The sequence below is a fragment of the Cryptotermes secundus genome, unplaced genomic scaffold (genome assembly GCF_002891405.2).
Source record: "Cryptotermes secundus unplaced genomic scaffold, Csec_1.0 scaffold99, whole genome shotgun sequence".
Lineage (NCBI taxonomy): Eukaryota > Metazoa > Arthropoda > Insecta > Blattodea > Kalotermitidae > Cryptotermes > Cryptotermes secundus.
In genome coordinates, this window is record NW_019725842.1 from 1,640,495 (window position 1) to 1,657,986 (window position 17,492).

Here is a 17,492-nt window from a genome sequence, read left to right on the forward strand (position 1 = left end):
AACTAAATATTTGTTAGAATATATATATATATATATATATACGTAGTATTATGAATTCGCGTAAATTGTTATGCTGTTCTATAGTATTACATAGCCCGCGTGTGGTGTACGTTCGAAAAGTTTGTTATTTGAAATTTGGGTACCCATTAATATTCAGTGTATAAATGATTTTGAACGCCTTATAACATAATAAAAACTGTTGTATTGTGTCGCTGGATTCTTCTTACGGGTGCAATAATGATAGTTTCCTTCCAGTGATATCTATTTTGCTGATGGTACCTTTGTTACTTGTGTTCCTGTCGCCAATGTGTTATGACTGCCTGTGAAACTGTACTGAAGAGTGTACTGTGTGTGTGTGTGTGTATATATATATGTATATATATATAAAGTGATTTCGGTCCTGTGCTTTAATATCTCCTACTTCCATTGTCAAATTTTTAATAGTAATGATGCTCATTGCTGAAGTTTTAGACTGCCACATTTCTTGGTACAACCAGACAGACAGAAACTATGTTTTCATAACAATCTCATATCTTACACTTCGTCAAAGACGCATAAAAATAAATGTTACCGCAACAATTTTCAAGATATGAGGCCGTCCCAATAAAATTTATTCAATTTTTCTCATGTCTAAATTTGGGCCATATCTCTTTGTAACCCTGTGGCTCAAAATTTAATAATTTATCTAGTAATCTTTCCTGTTCGATTTTGGAAAGATGTTCTTTCCGACTGCTTCTGTAATCGGATTTTACTTTCCATCTCCAATTCTTTATACCTTTGTTCTCCATCAGATCGGACAATCTATATACAGAAATTCTTGTAGAAATGCTTTCTCTGTGATCGCTCTACGTTTCGTATCCTCTTTGGCACTAATTTAACAAAACGTTAGCTTAATTGAGATGTTATATACACCCATAAATTCATCCAACTGTTTCATATCCTAAACTACTCCGTAGATTTCAATAAAATGAGGCACTGTAAGATATACTAGGAGCTGAAATTGTATTTAAATTTGATCTCTATTTACTTAGTATAACCCATAGTTTGTATGAAGTTACAAAACTATGTTTCTAGTATTTGAAAACGGAAACCCTGGTTGAAGAATTTTAATAACAAGTAAAATGCTTTACCTATGTGAAACGTTTACTAAAGTATGTCACATTATATCGAAATATGTCTTATTACATTTTATGATACAATGGCAAATTCTATATCCAAAACAATTTTACCTCAGTTAATTAACACCGAATAATTGAAACACCAAGAAACATAAAGCCGGAAGAAGACTATAAATTTAACATAATAAAATAAATTACATAAGGATGATGCATGAAAAATAACAAAGAAAAATATAAATATAAAATATTATCCAATCTTGGTTTTATTCAACTGAATTATTATACAAGTTTTCTATCATTTAAGTGCAAAATAAATATATTTGTAGGAAAGTTATTAAAAATAATAAAAACTCACGAATACTGAAAGTGTTTAATGTGTTTCAACATCTGTATTTCCTTTTATTTTTCACATCTCTTCCTTTTTTGTCCAAGACATCTGAAGTCTGGGTACATTAATACGTACATACATGTTACAAATATTCTTGTCGTAAACTATAAATGTTCACTATGTATGACGTATGCTTTATTATTATTATTATNTGGGGCTGGTACAATAGGCCAGAAGTGGCCGCAGTACAAGGGACTTAGTCCCACCCCAACTATCAATAAAGAATAGAAATAAAACGTAGTTCGATTTTATAAGAGAAATGTTTTCCACCTGCATCGAGTTCTCTGCAAGACGTTATTTCAAATATTGGTACAACATTTGAAATACATATTTGAGAGGCGAACTGTGAAACGAAACAATGAGCTTCCCTACGTATTTCTCTTATAAGGGTCTCTTGAATTCCATCGATTCCATAAATCGCGATACGTTAAACCCTGTGAAGGGAAACTTGCGGAAGAGAAATCCTGTACCTAAATTTCCTTCCGACTTATGAACACCTGAAGTGGAATTTCTTGAATGTAGAATCTAGTAACGTTGTAATGATGAAGTACCAATAGACATCACACACTCTCTGTTCCGAGCAAATTGGACATATAAGCTCCGTTTCCTTGCAGCCCATTAATACACCTTCGGGAACTATGTACTTCTTCCCTGGGTAAAGTCAGGTACAGCGATGGTTGCGAAACATTTCATTGAAGTATAAGTGAATACTGTAAGGTGTATAGCTAGGCAATGGTGTAATAAACACTTTCTTTTAATTCGCTAGTGGGGGGTGGAGTCCAGCTGTGTCCACTCGGCACGGTGGCCACTGATTGGCCTATTGTAACTGCGTCGGTGATTATGATGATGGAGAATTTGGTGGGACGAAGATTGGCAGGGGAAACCGAAGTAATGGGAGAAAACCCGCTCCAGTACCACTTTGTCAACCACAAATCCCACTTGACCAGATTCGGGATCGAGCCCGGGCCGCCGCGGTGGGAAGCCAGAGACTAACCGCTTGAGCTATGGCGCGAACTGAGCAATAAACACATTCTCGTTTAATGTCAGGCAACAATAAGACAAATGTTTATAGCTCGTTGCTAGGCAACAGTCAGTGAGCCAGTGGACTGGAGAGATAATTATCACATGACTTGTTTTCTATGAGGTCTGTGCTACGCAATAATAGAACTGTGTTTTCTGTGCGTGGTCCATGCCGAGAGGATATGAGAGAATACGGGAATGGGAATTGACTTCACTTGAGTTCCGGAGTTCCAAGAGAATAGCAGTGTTGACAGAAGAAGAATTAGGAGACTCAGTGTATGACGTTGCACATACTATAGTTACAGTAATCTTGAAGATGTAAGAAATTATTGAAGCTACAACTAGTGAAGATCCAATAAACTAATTCACTTATCCAAACCCAAGTCTTAGATATTGAAACACGTGACAATATATTTCTTTGGCTACCAAGGTGATGTACTTCACATTAAGCAACCACATGAAGAAGATCTTTCTTGAGAAAACAACAGTTGTCCAACTGGTTAGAGAAAAGTGAACCTTTAGAGAAAAACAAAATACCGAATACCATCTGCACCAGAAGCAAACAGTGATCCCTGTTATGGGCCAGATGAATCCAATAGACACCCTGTTATATATTTTCGTACTTCTTATACATCTTAAATTTCAGGAGGTATCTTCCCTTCAGGTTCTGGTTTCAAAAAACTGTGCGTATCTATCTGAAGAAACAGGAAAAATATTTTCAGCTTATCCAGCAAAATCACCACGGATCTCTCACGTATTAATCAATTATTTTGCTCATCCTATTATTAGGTTCAAGAAAATTACATATATACTTCATCAGCTTACTGTTTAGATGTGTGTGTCTCTGCTCCCAGAATGATAACAGCTTGTTCCTACTCATACTGATGTGATTGTATACGTTTTATGGTTGTGAATATGGTATTGGTAAACTAATTTGTGCTTCGTATTAAAAAATGAGGTTAATTAAATTACGTGGACAATAGAAGGTAATATCAAACGTTGAAGTCACCAATACCTGCCACTTCTGGGTACTGAACAATAACGTTTATTAAGAAAGCAATCTTCTGGAATGTGGCACCATGTAGATCTGGTGTTAACCGACGTTTCGATGTCACATCCCATAAGACTGCTTTCTTCATAGTCACCGCCGTGGACACCTCAAATCTTACAATAACCTATATCGTTTGATGGTCCTAATTATCGCACGGGGTATTTTGACCACCACCAATAACAAGAGCTCATCACCCTTCAGAACATACATCTGCTGGACTGCTATAATTAAACTCCATGTGTAAAACAGTCAGTTTTCTTCCGTATACTTCAGTGTGAAGCTTGAAATAGCACGGAACAGAGAAATATTAAACGAACATTATTTATAATAATAACTAGTTCATAACTGAAATTCATTATATTGTGCTTTGCTCTTTCGAAACTTGTCATGTTTGTGGTCGAAGTTGTCCACATTTGTTTAAAAAATAAATAGGCCTTTTAATTTTTATGTGATTTGGGAAGAAAAACTGAAAGCGCCCACGCCCTCATACTGTTCGTCTTTCACGAAGAAGAGTTCTCAAATAAGTAACTTGATATTGTAGATATAAATCCAATATTGTATTAACGAGATAATATCACTAACATGGCCAGAATCACAGGTGAGGTTGGATATATTTCTCGGCAGATTTTGGAGTGGACGACAGAGAAACCCTTATAGCCGAAGAAGGAGATTTCTATGAAAAGTTCGTATGAGCTAATGAGAAACAGACCTATTTCTGGATGCTGACTAAGCTGAAGTTTTCATATTGGAAAAATGTTTATCTCTTATACCAAAAACTCCAGGGCGTTTAAGTGCTATTTTGTCATATTTCGGTGATTTGGAAATCCAGTTCTAAATCTTGGGTCACTATAGCAGTTTTCGAGAACTTGTTTTCCAGCCAGTCTTTATTGTAATCAAAGATTGTGGTGATAAGGCATTGCCAATTTTATGCACCACGTAGTTCCGTAGATAGGTTCCTCCGAAAAGTTAGTACCTCTTGCTGACTCTTTGAGTTACACATCGTCACACTCAAGACGACCGTAATCTTAATATCAGCAACCACGAGAATCTCAAATCTCACACGAATGCGAAGTGACTGTCGTAAGCATTGTTACTGGATCAGGAAGATTCACTTCGCAACCTTCATGATGCCTCTCTGCTTGTACAAAGCAGCATCGGCAAGATACTGACCTCTTGAGGCCACTCAGATGCTTAACGAGACCCAACCTTGCTACCATCTACAGAAGCGCTAAGGTCAGGCCTACAACTAGATTGTGATATTTCTTAGGTTTCATAACAGCCAAGCGTAGCCTTCGGGGAGAGGAGCCTGCTGAATCTTACAGTGTTTGCCCACCACCTGCTCAAGCGAGTGACTGGATTCATTATGGCAAAACCAGGTTCTATGGCTCCCGTACTCTTTTCAGGAACCTGTCTTCTACCGTCATCAAGAGTGTATTTCATAGCCCCTAAGTCCACGATTAAGTGATGCGAGATCATTTGTCGCTATGCAGTATCCGAAGCAAGTTGAGGAGTTTGGATACAGATGCTGGGGGAAAATACTGATTGGTTTATCTATTTTCAGTGAGGGGGAACTCTTCGGTGTGAAAAGTCCTAGAAATATACTAAGAATTTTCTTGGTACAAGGGAAACTGGCTTAAGATTTTCATATGTTTAGACTTCATGTTAATGACTGATTGACAATTAAGGGGAAAGACTAACTAATTAACTTTTTTTTTCACCTTGGCACTACAGCTCCAGTGGGCCTATGCCTACCTCCATTAACTTCTCCGTTCACTTCGGTTTTTCTAGATCTTACACATTCGATAGGACTACTTAGGCGGGTGATCAGCTCGTCGCAAGGCCTCTACCTGTACACAAACACAGAAAAAAGCGCACACACAAACTAAATAGCCATGCCCTGAGTGGGATTCGAACCCACGATCCCGGTTTCCAAGCGAGCGAAGAGAGTACATGCCAATTAACTAATTACCTACCTAAATTCCATTCAATCTGACTCGCAGATTCCATGGTGTGTTGTATTTCTGAGAATTATTTCTCCTTTTTTTTGCGGTAAGTTTAAGGATGCTCTGAGTGACTCATATTCTTAGTGCGGAATGTTAGGGTGCCAGTGACTTGCTTTGGAGGAAGGGTAATTTGAGATGTCACGTGATTTGCAACGAGAATTTGAGGAAACCATGAAACATCTTCAAATCATTGTGTCTCTCTGGGACGAGATTGGAAATTAAAACCTCCTAAACGCAAACCAAGCGGGTTGCAAATACCACCCCAAATTCCCGTGCTGTCATCGTCCTTCAATTCGACAAAAAGAAAGCTAGTTTGCGTGGAAACAGACGGTTTATGATAGTATTCAAAAGGCTCGAATATTGGGCACTAGTCTGAGTAAGTCTCTCAAGTTAGCACCTTCACATTTCATATCTCTAAGAACAGCTACGTATCGTCACTATAATATTTCTCCCAAAGTTTTTGCGCATTTGCTTAGAGCACTAAATTTGCAATAGAAAATGTTGTTTGTAAATCTCACGAAAAGACAACTGGGGAAGTATAAGGACATGAAAATAACAATATTCAAAATAGAGTTAAAGATGTAAACTGTGAGAATTTAAACTGAATTAAATTAAATCAAATCAAGATTTTATCCAATAAAAAGCTCTTTTTAACTCGATGACCAACGTCCGGCATTTATAAAGGCAAACAGTCCACATGCCTGCTGAATATGCATCTGCTAATTAAGGAAGGCTTCGTAAGTTTACTAATGTATTTGTAATTGTGAATCCCATTTGAATAGGATTTCAACATTTTCATCTTTTCCATTTTATAAATGAGGCTTTCTCTCGCGCACAGATTACTTATCACTGAATCAGTATTATAAATTACAAATTAAGTAGAGGAATATACTTTTTAAGAAACGCACCGAAGTGCACAAAAAAGGCGTAGGAAAGTTTTATTTAGACAAGCCAGTCCCAGGACAGAAAGTCCTTCCTCGGACCTCCTCAACTAGGAGCAAGAGGAATCACGACATTCTAACAAAATGCCCTGTGATCACATTATTCTAAAGAGACATGCGGTAAAGCAGTTGTGACCAGAATGAGAAGTAATCATCATAACGCTCAGTGAAAGCTTGACACCCGCGTTCCCCCAACAAAAAACACTGTATTTATATTTTGTATTAGTTCATTCCAGTAACAAACAAACGAAGTTAGGCCCTTGTCAGTGCTTGCAGTTAGTGGTCACAACCGCGCTGACAATATTTAACGATAATATACTGAATGTGAGGCCCGCGACCCATGGACTCGTCACTGCTTTCATGCCAGCTCCGCAGTTCTACTTTCGGCATTCATATTTGGGAAAGGAATTACTTTACCATAGATCATAAAAGTAGCTCCGAGCTTTTAGACACTGAGCTGCTCCAAGAATCCCCGAACTACACAGAAGCCCAATTCTCATTATCATTTCACAGGAGACAGACTCTGACACCTATACTGGCCCACGTGAGTCGAGTTCACCATTACAACCTGTATTGTTATGATCCACTATAATATTACCACCACATAATACTCGTATGTACAGTGTGTTATATGAAACACATGTGGTACTGAAAAAGCTTTATATCATTAGGTTTAGAATCTTTGTCATTCCATTTACTAAGGCAAAGTGGTTGTGCCCCGGCACTAGATGCCAGATATATTTTGTATTATCATTAATTTTAGTTCATTTGTAATAGAAAGGGAAAGAACAGTCACAGGATGATGAACCGGAAGTTGAATGAGATCAGACTCACGAGTGTGCGGTATCCGGTAGTCAGCCATTTTATGATGCATCGGTTAGAGATTTACGCACGTACACCAGTGACCATATATGGGCAAGTGTTGAAACGGCAAGAGACGAACGCCAATGGGAAAAGAATATTCTAGGGCGTTTCCACGCGTGGATAGTACTCGAGCGTCGCATAGAGACTTATAAAAGCCCCAGACGCGAGTGCAGAGGGGGCTAAGCTAGAGGGCTTTGGGCGTAGTTGTTGCTACCGAACTCTGTGACAGTGCCGACCATGAAGGGACCATCCAGCGTCGCCACTCTGTATCTACTATGCTGTTCATGTGAGTACTTGCCTCTTGTCGGAACACGCCAGTGAGAAACTAGAACAATCAGAACTGTGAACTGAAGGACTGAATGAGTAGGACTCCATTAAGGAGGAGGCGATAGGCCAAAGAATGAATATCATGTACTGTAAGTTGTAGTCAGATTTATTTCCATGTATTAGTTAGCCTTTAGACAGAGAAAGAGAGTGAAGTAATATATCCTCAATGTAATTTTGTATATGTGTGTTTCATTTACCCGGCACCTCNCACCACATAATACTCGTATGTGCAGTGTGTTATATGAAACACATGTGGTACTGAAAAAGCTTTATATCATTAGGTTTAGAATCTTTGTCATTCCATTTACTAATGCAAAGATTCTAACATACGAAACCACAGTTTTTCCCGGTTCCTTCCGTAGTATGGACGTGAAACTGTCTCTCTCACGTTAAGAGCATAGCACAAACTAATGGAGTCTCAGATCAGTATCCTAAAGAGAACGCTTGGACCTAAGAGAGCGAAAGCAAGATAAGGCTGGGGGGAAAAAATACTTAATTTTAAGAAGTTTCACGATAAAAATTTTGTTACGATGAGTATATCAAGGAGGATTAAATGGCCGAAACATGCACAACTTATGGAAGAAAAGAAAAATCGAAACAGAATTTTGGTGATGAACTACTTCCAGGCTCTAAGTTTAGATGGAAAAATAACATTTAAATGGGGTTTAAGCAAATTAGCATGACAGGAGGATGTGACATGGGTTCACTTGGCTCAAGTGAGGGACCAATGACGATCTCTAGGGGACATAATAAGAAATTTCATGGTCTGTGAAAGTCTGCGAAATTGTTAACAAGCTGAACAAGGGTTACCTTCTTGTCTTGACCAGCAACAGTTCCGTAACTAACAAGACATTATAGCTGCATTACACTGGAGACTGTAATATTGTCCTGTACGTAAAACAAAGAAAAAAGAAAAATTTTCTGGGGTCTTCATATCCATGAAAGTACAAATTAACAATGCTAATAATTTCTAAGGGTCTAGCATTTTCTGCCTAGGGTAATCCCTTATAAAACACAAATAAAAATTTTGCTATATTTCAGGGACCCAGTGGTCTTGACTAAGATGTGTATGTTCTTCTGGGTTGCGAGGGAAGCTCTTTATTTTTCCAAATGCTGATCCTGCTACATTGTTTGACTTGAAATTCGATGTTGAAGATGGGGAATAATTTCCTTCTGAACTACAAGGCTTCTACGCCGATACAACTAGAAGATCCTTCACATATTTTCTGTATGCAGTATAACTGAATTAGGGGGCTGTAATTATTAGGGCAGCTCGGTTTCTGTGTGCGACATATTCTGAATGCAATTAGCACATAATACCAATCTCACACCACTTCTCTTGAGTTCTCCACCCCTCTCAAACATGTCTGTAGTGTACAGAGCAATTGCATTTCGTCCATCTTTGATGGTAGGAATCTGAGCATTTCAAAGTGAATGAACTAATTTTAGAAACCCGACCCGTATCTCAGGAAATGTGTTTACCATCACTACTACATTAATTATATATTTCTGCTATGAATCTACCATGCCACTTCATTCTGAAATGTTTAATGAGCGTTTAAACTTAAATATAATCACAAGTCTACAGTCATTGCAGTACAAGAGCGTTAAACACGATAATGCAAGGCTGCATTTGAAAGCCTCGATTAAATTTTCAAAGTAAATTTGTTTATTCCGTTATTTCTTTATTCCACACTATTTCCGGGTCTTCATTTCTACAACACAAAGTAAAATATTCTACAGTTAAGAATACTCTCTTCTGGGATATAACACCGTGTGGTACGGTGAAAGACAACTGATGTTGTGAAGGAACATAAAGCATCCATCTTCAGTGTAGAAAAATGAGCTAAGTAGAAAAACTAGAGTGAAAACAGGTGGCAAGCAGAACGAGAGCGGAAGGTACTCTGCAGAGCCACTGCTGAGAGAACCTCAGATCATATGACATTCCCCTTCTTCATTGGCGTGTAACCTAACCACCTTATAAATCATCGTCAAATCACCAAGGAACAAAGTTACAAGATTCACCTTCAGATATCGCTGACATCTATTATGTTAATGACACATGTACTTCCTATTCATTACAAATCAAATTTCTTAACCCACATCGTAATTATCCTAACCTTGACCACTTTGTTCGCCTGTGTGTATCTCCTTTGCTTATTCAGTCAGCATCCTTGATGACTACGAGGAGTAGACCTTCTGGGATGTAAGGCCATATAGATCAGACTTCTTTCAATATACACAACATTACAGTCCAGAAGACCACAATCTTCATAGCCACGTCTGCGAAAACATAAAACCAAGCCCAAGATACTTCTTCGTATATCGGATTCATTCACTTACATTCATCAATTGCTCTAAGACTCTTTGCTGGGCCCTGGCCTTTTCTTCAGTTTCGTAATGTTTTCTACACAGACGGTAGGACTCCTTGGTCGAGCGATCAGCCCATCTCAAGGCCGCGCTACCTACACACTGGATAAATGCACACAAACATCCATGAATTTAGTGGGATTCGAACCCACGATCCCAGCGTTCGAGCGAGCGAAAACAGTCATGTCTTAGACTGCGCGGCTACAATGACCGGCCCATACATTGGATGCCAGATGAAATTTATATGCTCCTTGGAAAGCAAATTACTTACTGCTTCCTGCGACGGATTACACTTTTACTAAATGATTAATTAACATGAGGACAAAACCATTAAGTATAAAACTAAAAGATGGTTACAGTGATTAATTTGTTTCCATTTTTAACGAATAAAATTAGGCGTATGAGATCATCATGCTGTGTATGTGTTGCGTGCGTGCATTTGTGTTTGTGCCTGTCTATATACCTCCATTTCAACTTCTGAACCAGATCACCAATTCTCATGAAAGTTTGCGTAAATATTGATCCGTTTCAGGTCACTCAAATGTCTTAACCAGTAACAAAAAGATTGCAGACGAACAAACGGGTGAAGTATGGGCGACATTGGTGCAAAGGAATTGAGGGCCTCAAAAGATGTAACGTTATTCAAGTTCAAAAGCAATATGCAACTTTAATAAAGATATTCTTTTGTGAATGTTAAAATATTAACGTGGCGTCCGTGTGAATACTTTCTTTAACCTTCCAACTAATGAACCGTTGGAGCTTGGCAAGTGAAATGTTGTAATGTATGCATATATTTTACGAGAAATGCTACCCTTAAGCTGAAAACTACAGTCAATGTGGCAATGTGAAATTTTGACTTAAACTTTCAAGGCCACATCCTAACAAATTATAAAATTCTCTTCTAAAAATTAGTAAAGTAACAATAATATGTATAATAGATCTGTGAGACTAGAAATCCATGCTGTAGAGACGTAGACTGCTTGTTAATTCTTTAACAGTTCATCAGTTCAAGCGAGTGTGCGTGGTCGAGACGGAACTAGGAATACAAAAGTCTTATTTGTTATTGTAATATGACACACGGTTATGATTATTAATAAACTTTCATATATTTTCTGCTATAAATTATCAGCAGATTACAGCCCTCTTTGTCAATTATTAAGTGAATATTCTGGGGTCAGTACTCGACTTTAGTAATTGAGTTCTGTTCCCAATTTGAAGGCCGGCTGTATTGAATAATGCAAACAGGCATAATGGAGGCAAATTTTTTTCCCCTACGTAGAAATATGGAATTCATTTCATCGATGGAAGTGTCATTACATCGTTTAGAGCTTGATGAGTCTGTGACTGCAATCTGGAGGCAAGTATATCGATCTAGCTATAATAATTCCTTCTTCATGTTCAAAGAGCCCATAATTCTAATCTAGGTCCCTGTCAACAAATTTGTCTAGGGCTATTCGTCGTTTTTTTTTCCAGTTTCTCCACGTGAGTTCCAAAATAGGATAACAAAATTTTCCAAAATCAACTTCCTCGACATTCCTAATTATAACAATATTCCTTTGGAAATTATGTAGTTAAAATTAAAAAGCCGAATTAGTGTCGCAAAAAGTACGCAACAGTATATGACCTTGCTGCTCTTTCTTCAGAAATTCTTCGGACTAATCAAGAGGGAAGTATGCTACAAGGCGGAAGATCGCATGTTCGATTCCAATGAAGGCATTCGATTTTTTAATTGACTTAATTCTTCTAGCCATACTATGGCCCTGGGGTCGACTCAGCCTCTGACAGAAATGAGTACCAGGAATCTTCATGGGAGTAGAGCGGTAAAGGGGGTTAAAACATAAGGCTGCCAACCTTATCGCCATCTGTGAGCCGATTGTCTAGAAAACAATGGAGCTTCGACATCTAGAGGCTTTATGGTTCTTCACGGCCTGTTACAGGGATAGATTTTAATCAAGAGGGCTTTATCGAAGCGTAACTTCAAGAAGGGTGTTCTTTCAGGAAAGGTCGCTCCATTCTTTCGTCCTGTCAGGGATGATCTGGGCCAGAAAGAACCGCTGTGGTTCCACACATCGATCGCTCGATTGTCACCAGTGCTAATGAAAGCTGTCGTGAGATTCTACTATGTCCACCGGAAGTTAACCGTGAGAGGAAACTGCAGCTCACTGGGTCAGCATCACCTGCTCAATAATACAGCATTCTGGAATACTGTATGTACCGTTATCAGAACGTAAGGTAGGCGACAGAGATGGAGTCTCATCCTACCAACACGACGTGGAGAGCGGGTTCTCCCTGAGGAGTTCATAGAAGCATCTAATCCACTTTCTGAAGACAATGAAGAAGATGAAGATGGTTCTCTTCAAGAACAACATCTTTACTTCATTCTGAGACGACACCACTGGACCAGAACTTAACAAAGGAATGGATTCATCACTTCCCACTAACCTTCCTCAGTGGCCTGAAAAGAGGACTGTCTTTTTCTCGCAACTCTAGTTCGACGAAATACAATATTGTAAATCGTATTTTATGTTCACTGTTCCTATTGGCCGAAACGGGTTTAATATACTTTCCCCTTCCTCATGGGTCCCTGTGACGACCTTACTTATAATCTTCAGCGTTTTCTTCGACGCTTTATGATATTAGACATTCAAGTAAGTGCATCGGCTAATTATATCTAATTTCATAATAAGGTAAAACTATCCCTGAAATAGGCTGCTAGGGCACATAGAGGGTTCTGAGAGGTCGAGACTCCCAAGTTTTCTCTAGACAATCGGCTCACAGATGGCAGTGAGTTTGTCAGCCTTACACCCCGGCGTACTTTACCCCCCCCCCCCCCCGGCAGTAGCNGTAGGTTCATGGTATTCATTTCTGTTAGAGACTGAGTCGACCCCAGGACCATAGTGCGCCCGGAAGGTTAGGTCAGTTGAAATGAGCACTTCATCGGGACTCGAACCCGCGACCTTCCGCCTTGTAGCCTAGTGCCTCAACCAACTATGCTACCGCATGTCCCCTATCTAGTTCCATACATTTGGAAAGAGCACTGATATTTCATCAACACCAAATTCACGTATAGTTAGAGACGGTGATCTCGTTAATTTTGCTGAGTGTTTCTGTGAAGTTGTCTGTGTGCAGGGCGTGTTGTATGCTGCTGGCTGGTGTTCGTCTTCTGTAGTGGTCTGAAAATTAGATATGTGTGTCAATGTTTGCCATTCATTTGCAAGTTATCTTTGCTTATATTTTATATGAGATATTTCTCCAATGTGTTTAATCTGTGGTCTAGTGGTCAGAGTTCTTGGCTACAGATCAAGTGATCCGGGTTCGATTCCCGGCGCTACCAGATTTTCTGAGCAGTAGTGGGTCTGGAACGGAGTCCACTCAGCCTCGTGAGTATAATTGAGGAGCTATTTCAAGGAAATAGCGGTTCCTTTCTAGAAAACAGAGATTAACGGCCGTAGGAATCGTTGCGCAGGCCACGCGACACCCTCTATCCGCAAAAGTTGGCACTAACTTCGCCGACAAGCGCTGGCGTTCGGTCGGTATAGTTCGCTTGCGGACTAAAAGCTCTAATAATGTCCATAGTATCTGTTATGATTCCGTATTTATGTCCTGTATTTAAAACGTGGTTTGTATATTGTAACTTGCTGTTATTATTTCTAATTGCTTGTGTATGTTCTTTGTATCTCGTGCGGAATGTTCTGCCTGTTTGCCCATGTATTTGAGGGGCAGTCTAAGCATTTCAGTTGGTAGATGCCGCTGTCGTATTTGTTCATTTGTGGTTGTTGTTTCAGTATTCTTTTGTATTGTGGTTTTCTTTCTGAATATTATTTCTTTTGGTGTCCTTGAATAAATTTTATTGTTCTTGTTTCCTTCCCGCTATACTCGTATATGAAATTTGACGATTTTTTTGTGCGTCGATGTCAGTATTTTTTGTGTGGTCGGATATTTTATAATTTTATTTGTATTAAATTTTTATTATGTGGTGTGTTTTATGTTTAGTTTATTTTCTTTTCATTTTTTGGAAATTGGTTACGTATTTAATCTGTTTAATAATTAATTGATACTCAATATGAGCATTTTATGCTCGTGTGGATGGTAGAAGTCGTTGGGTATTATAATCTCAATTTGCGTGCGTTTTCTGTGTACCGTAAATTCGCTCTGTTCCAAGAGTTCGATAAAGTTGATGGAGTTGTGTAGTTCCTTTTCTATAGTGAATTTTATAGTTGGTTGTTTTTGTTACATTCTTCTGATATTTCGTCTATGTTTGTTTACCTTTGGTAACAGATTAAACGAAAGTCATCTACATATTGAAAATATTTATTATATTTATTAGTATTTATTAATATTGGGTATATTTATATGTGTTTTATTTTATGGATGCATACTTTATCTAATATTACTGATGTTGGAGCTCCCATTTCTGGTTTGTATATTATTTCCTCTTTGCTATTTTCGTTAATACCTGAGTTGATTTTTATTAACTTGGTTAATACATCTGAAGCTTCTGTTCTTGGTATATTGTATATGATTTCTACGTCAAATGAGCTTATTCTCCTGTCATTATTAAAGTTTATGGTATTTAAATCTATAATTAGATTTATGGAGATTTGTATTTATGTGTGTACATGCAGGTGTAGGTAATTACATAGTTTTTATTAAATGTTTCTCTAATTCATTAGCTGGTTCGTTCCTCCACTTAATTATTAGCATGATGGGTATAATTGGTCTGCGTAATTTTAGTGTGGCATGGTGGCTTTGGGTGTTGGGTTCATATTTGTGTATTTCCATATGGTTCTTTTTGTATGATGTTACTTTGTTTTAGTGTTCATTTTATTTTATTTTTGATAGTGTTGCTTTGGATTGTTACTGAATATTGTGAAATTATCTTGTATGTAGTTATGTTCTTTATGTTCGTATTCTTCTTGTGTAAGGAATTTTTCCTTTGTCTTTTGTTGTTACGGCAAGTTGATTTATCGTGAGCTGCGATAGCGTAGTAGGTATAACGACTAGCTACTGACTGGACGGCCAAGAGGTCGGAGTTCGAGTCCAGGGAGGTTCAAGAATTTTCTCTTCTCCACGTCAACCAGACCGGCTCTGGGTTCCACCCAATCTCCTATCCAATGAGTATCGGGACTCTTTCCCCGAGGGTTAAAGTGGCCGGGGCGTAAAGCTGACCGCTCACCTCAAACTAGTGCCGAGGTAAAGAAAATGTGGATCTATACACCCACTCCCCCATACTCCTTCATGGTGTCGTGCTTAATTAGTTAAGCGCATGGACAACTTCACCTTTACCTTTTAAGTTGATTTGTTAATAATTTGCATTTTATGCCTGCTGCAGTAAAATGTCATGTGATGCATAACGAAAGCCCGAGAAATACTAATAAGAGAATAGGGAATGATTTGTGCTCAAAATTTTCTTAAATATTCTAATTCTAATTTATTCTCTAATAACATAAGAAACGAGGAAAAAGAATATAAGAAGGAAAATGTAAATATGAAGAAGAAAGGAGAAATTTAAGGGATGACACTAAAAAAAAAGAAATGAGAGAAGAAGAAAAAATAACTGAAAGAGAAAGGAAAGTATAGACATGAAAAAAGGGATATAGAAATGAGAGTTACATGTTTTGTGAAGATGCTAGTGGGTAGTAAGTTACTCATTTCGATGAACTTCTTTTATTTTAGTCTAGTTTTTTATATTAATATGAATAAATTAGGGAACCATATAAACCTCTATATAATCGCATAGAATAACCAGCCCTGAACTAGGTGCTTCTATTTAAAACGTATCACTGCATTTCCCTAAAGTGCTGTAGTTGTGATTGTGTTTAATGATTTTGATAAGGGCACAGTAGAACCAGTCTACGAGGGAAATCAATCATTCGAGCAATCGAGTGTGACCATAAACTGTATACTTTAACAGCCATGACCATTCATTTGCAATTTTTTATTCAAAAGCGTTCGGGGATAACAAAAGTAGACACGCCCTATATTATTCATGTATCAGTTTAAAATAAATGGGTTTTTGTTCCACTTTTTAAACATTTTGAATGGGCGTGAGAGTAAAACCGATCTTTACGAATGACGTGGCTACTGGGCGGGTCCAGTGTCATAACGGATTGAGCCAAGAGGTGCTGAGATTCGCACTGAGGTGTGCGACTTTATGGATTCTGCCTTTTTTATTTTGCTTTGTATTTTTGTTAATGTTTCTTTCGTGTTAAACTCATGCCTCAATTATACCATGAAGTCAATTTTTAAAGACACTAATGAACGTAACCAACCCTCTTACTGCACTAAAGCCACAGAATTTTTTTTCCTTTGCCGCTACAGCCCCAATTTTTGTATTGGCTTACCTCCATGGAAATCTCTGTTTCGCTTCGGCATACTAGATCTTAGACGTTCGGTAGGACTCATTGGGTGGATGATCAGCTCATTGTAAGGTCTCTACCTGTACACAAACACAGAAAAAACACATACACAAATATCAAACATCCATGCCCTGATTGGGATTCGAACCAATGATCCCGGCTTCCGAGCGAGCGAAGACAATGCATGCCCTAGGTAGGCCACACACCAGCATGCGTCAAGACATGTAACACGATGGCTGCGACATGACGCAAAGAAAGGAGCACAGTTGAAAAAATGAGATTATGAAAACGGTAGCACACCGGTCTGAGTCATGATGCTGATGTCAGCTTCAAGCTGACGAATCACGAATGAAGCAAGACTGAGTCTAATGTCTCATGTCTTGATGCTTGTCTTGACGCATTTGGTATGCGGCAGCCCTTAGAAGGCTCGGCTACCCTGACCGGCAAAGCCACAACATTAGAATCACCGAATTCATTCTATTCTTTATGGAGAGATATCAGTTCCTTCGGGATAACCTTCATTTTTCACTACAGCAATATTTTCTCTTTGTGCTAGAATATATTAAGCCTTGATGTACTTCATAATATTATATATCCTCTCAAGTAATGTAATATACATCTGTTATATACTGCATAAAACTACGGCAGTTTCTCTGCCGTATTCATATGAAGACATTAAGGTTACTCTACTAAACGTAATCGCAGGCCTAACACTGAAAGTAAAAAACGCTTTTCGACGCACAGGATGCTGCGGGGTGGGGGGTGATATAGGCTATGAAACTAAGCAGAGGAAGAGATGTCGTGCAAAAGTAGCTTATGGGTGAGGCTCCTGAAGAGATAGAGTTCTGATTCGTGAAGATGGACTAGAGTTCTTGTTCGTGAAGTTGGACTAGAGTTCTTGTTCGTGAAGATGAACTACTGGAAAGTCCAGGTCCTTCAAGCTGAATGAACTATGTAGCAAGGGAACCACCCCAGGTTGGTTGATGTAGCTGACAAGACTTTAATTCGACAAGGGTTTTTTTTTTCTTATAATGCATGAATCCTTACCTAA

General features: G+C 38.4%; 1 protein-coding gene across 2 annotated transcripts in view; it reads left to right on the forward strand.

Annotated features, from left to right (window-relative positions):
• The window catches only part of LOC111863639 (zwei Ig domain protein zig-8), a 283,000-nt gene that overhangs the window by 143,967 nt on the left and 121,541 nt on the right, over positions 1 to 17,492 (forward strand). Inside the window, exon 1 of one of the 2 annotated variants that reach the window (XM_023850136.2) lies at positions 7,239 to 7,671. The exons of the other annotated variant lie outside the window; for it this stretch is intronic. Coding sequence (XP_023705904.1) covers positions 7,623 to 7,671 — 49 coding nt within the window. The 5' untranslated portion in view covers positions 7,239 to 7,622. Of the gene's footprint in view, positions 1 to 7,238; positions 7,672 to 17,492 lie in introns of those variants that run through there. 2 annotated transcript variants of the gene reach the window in all.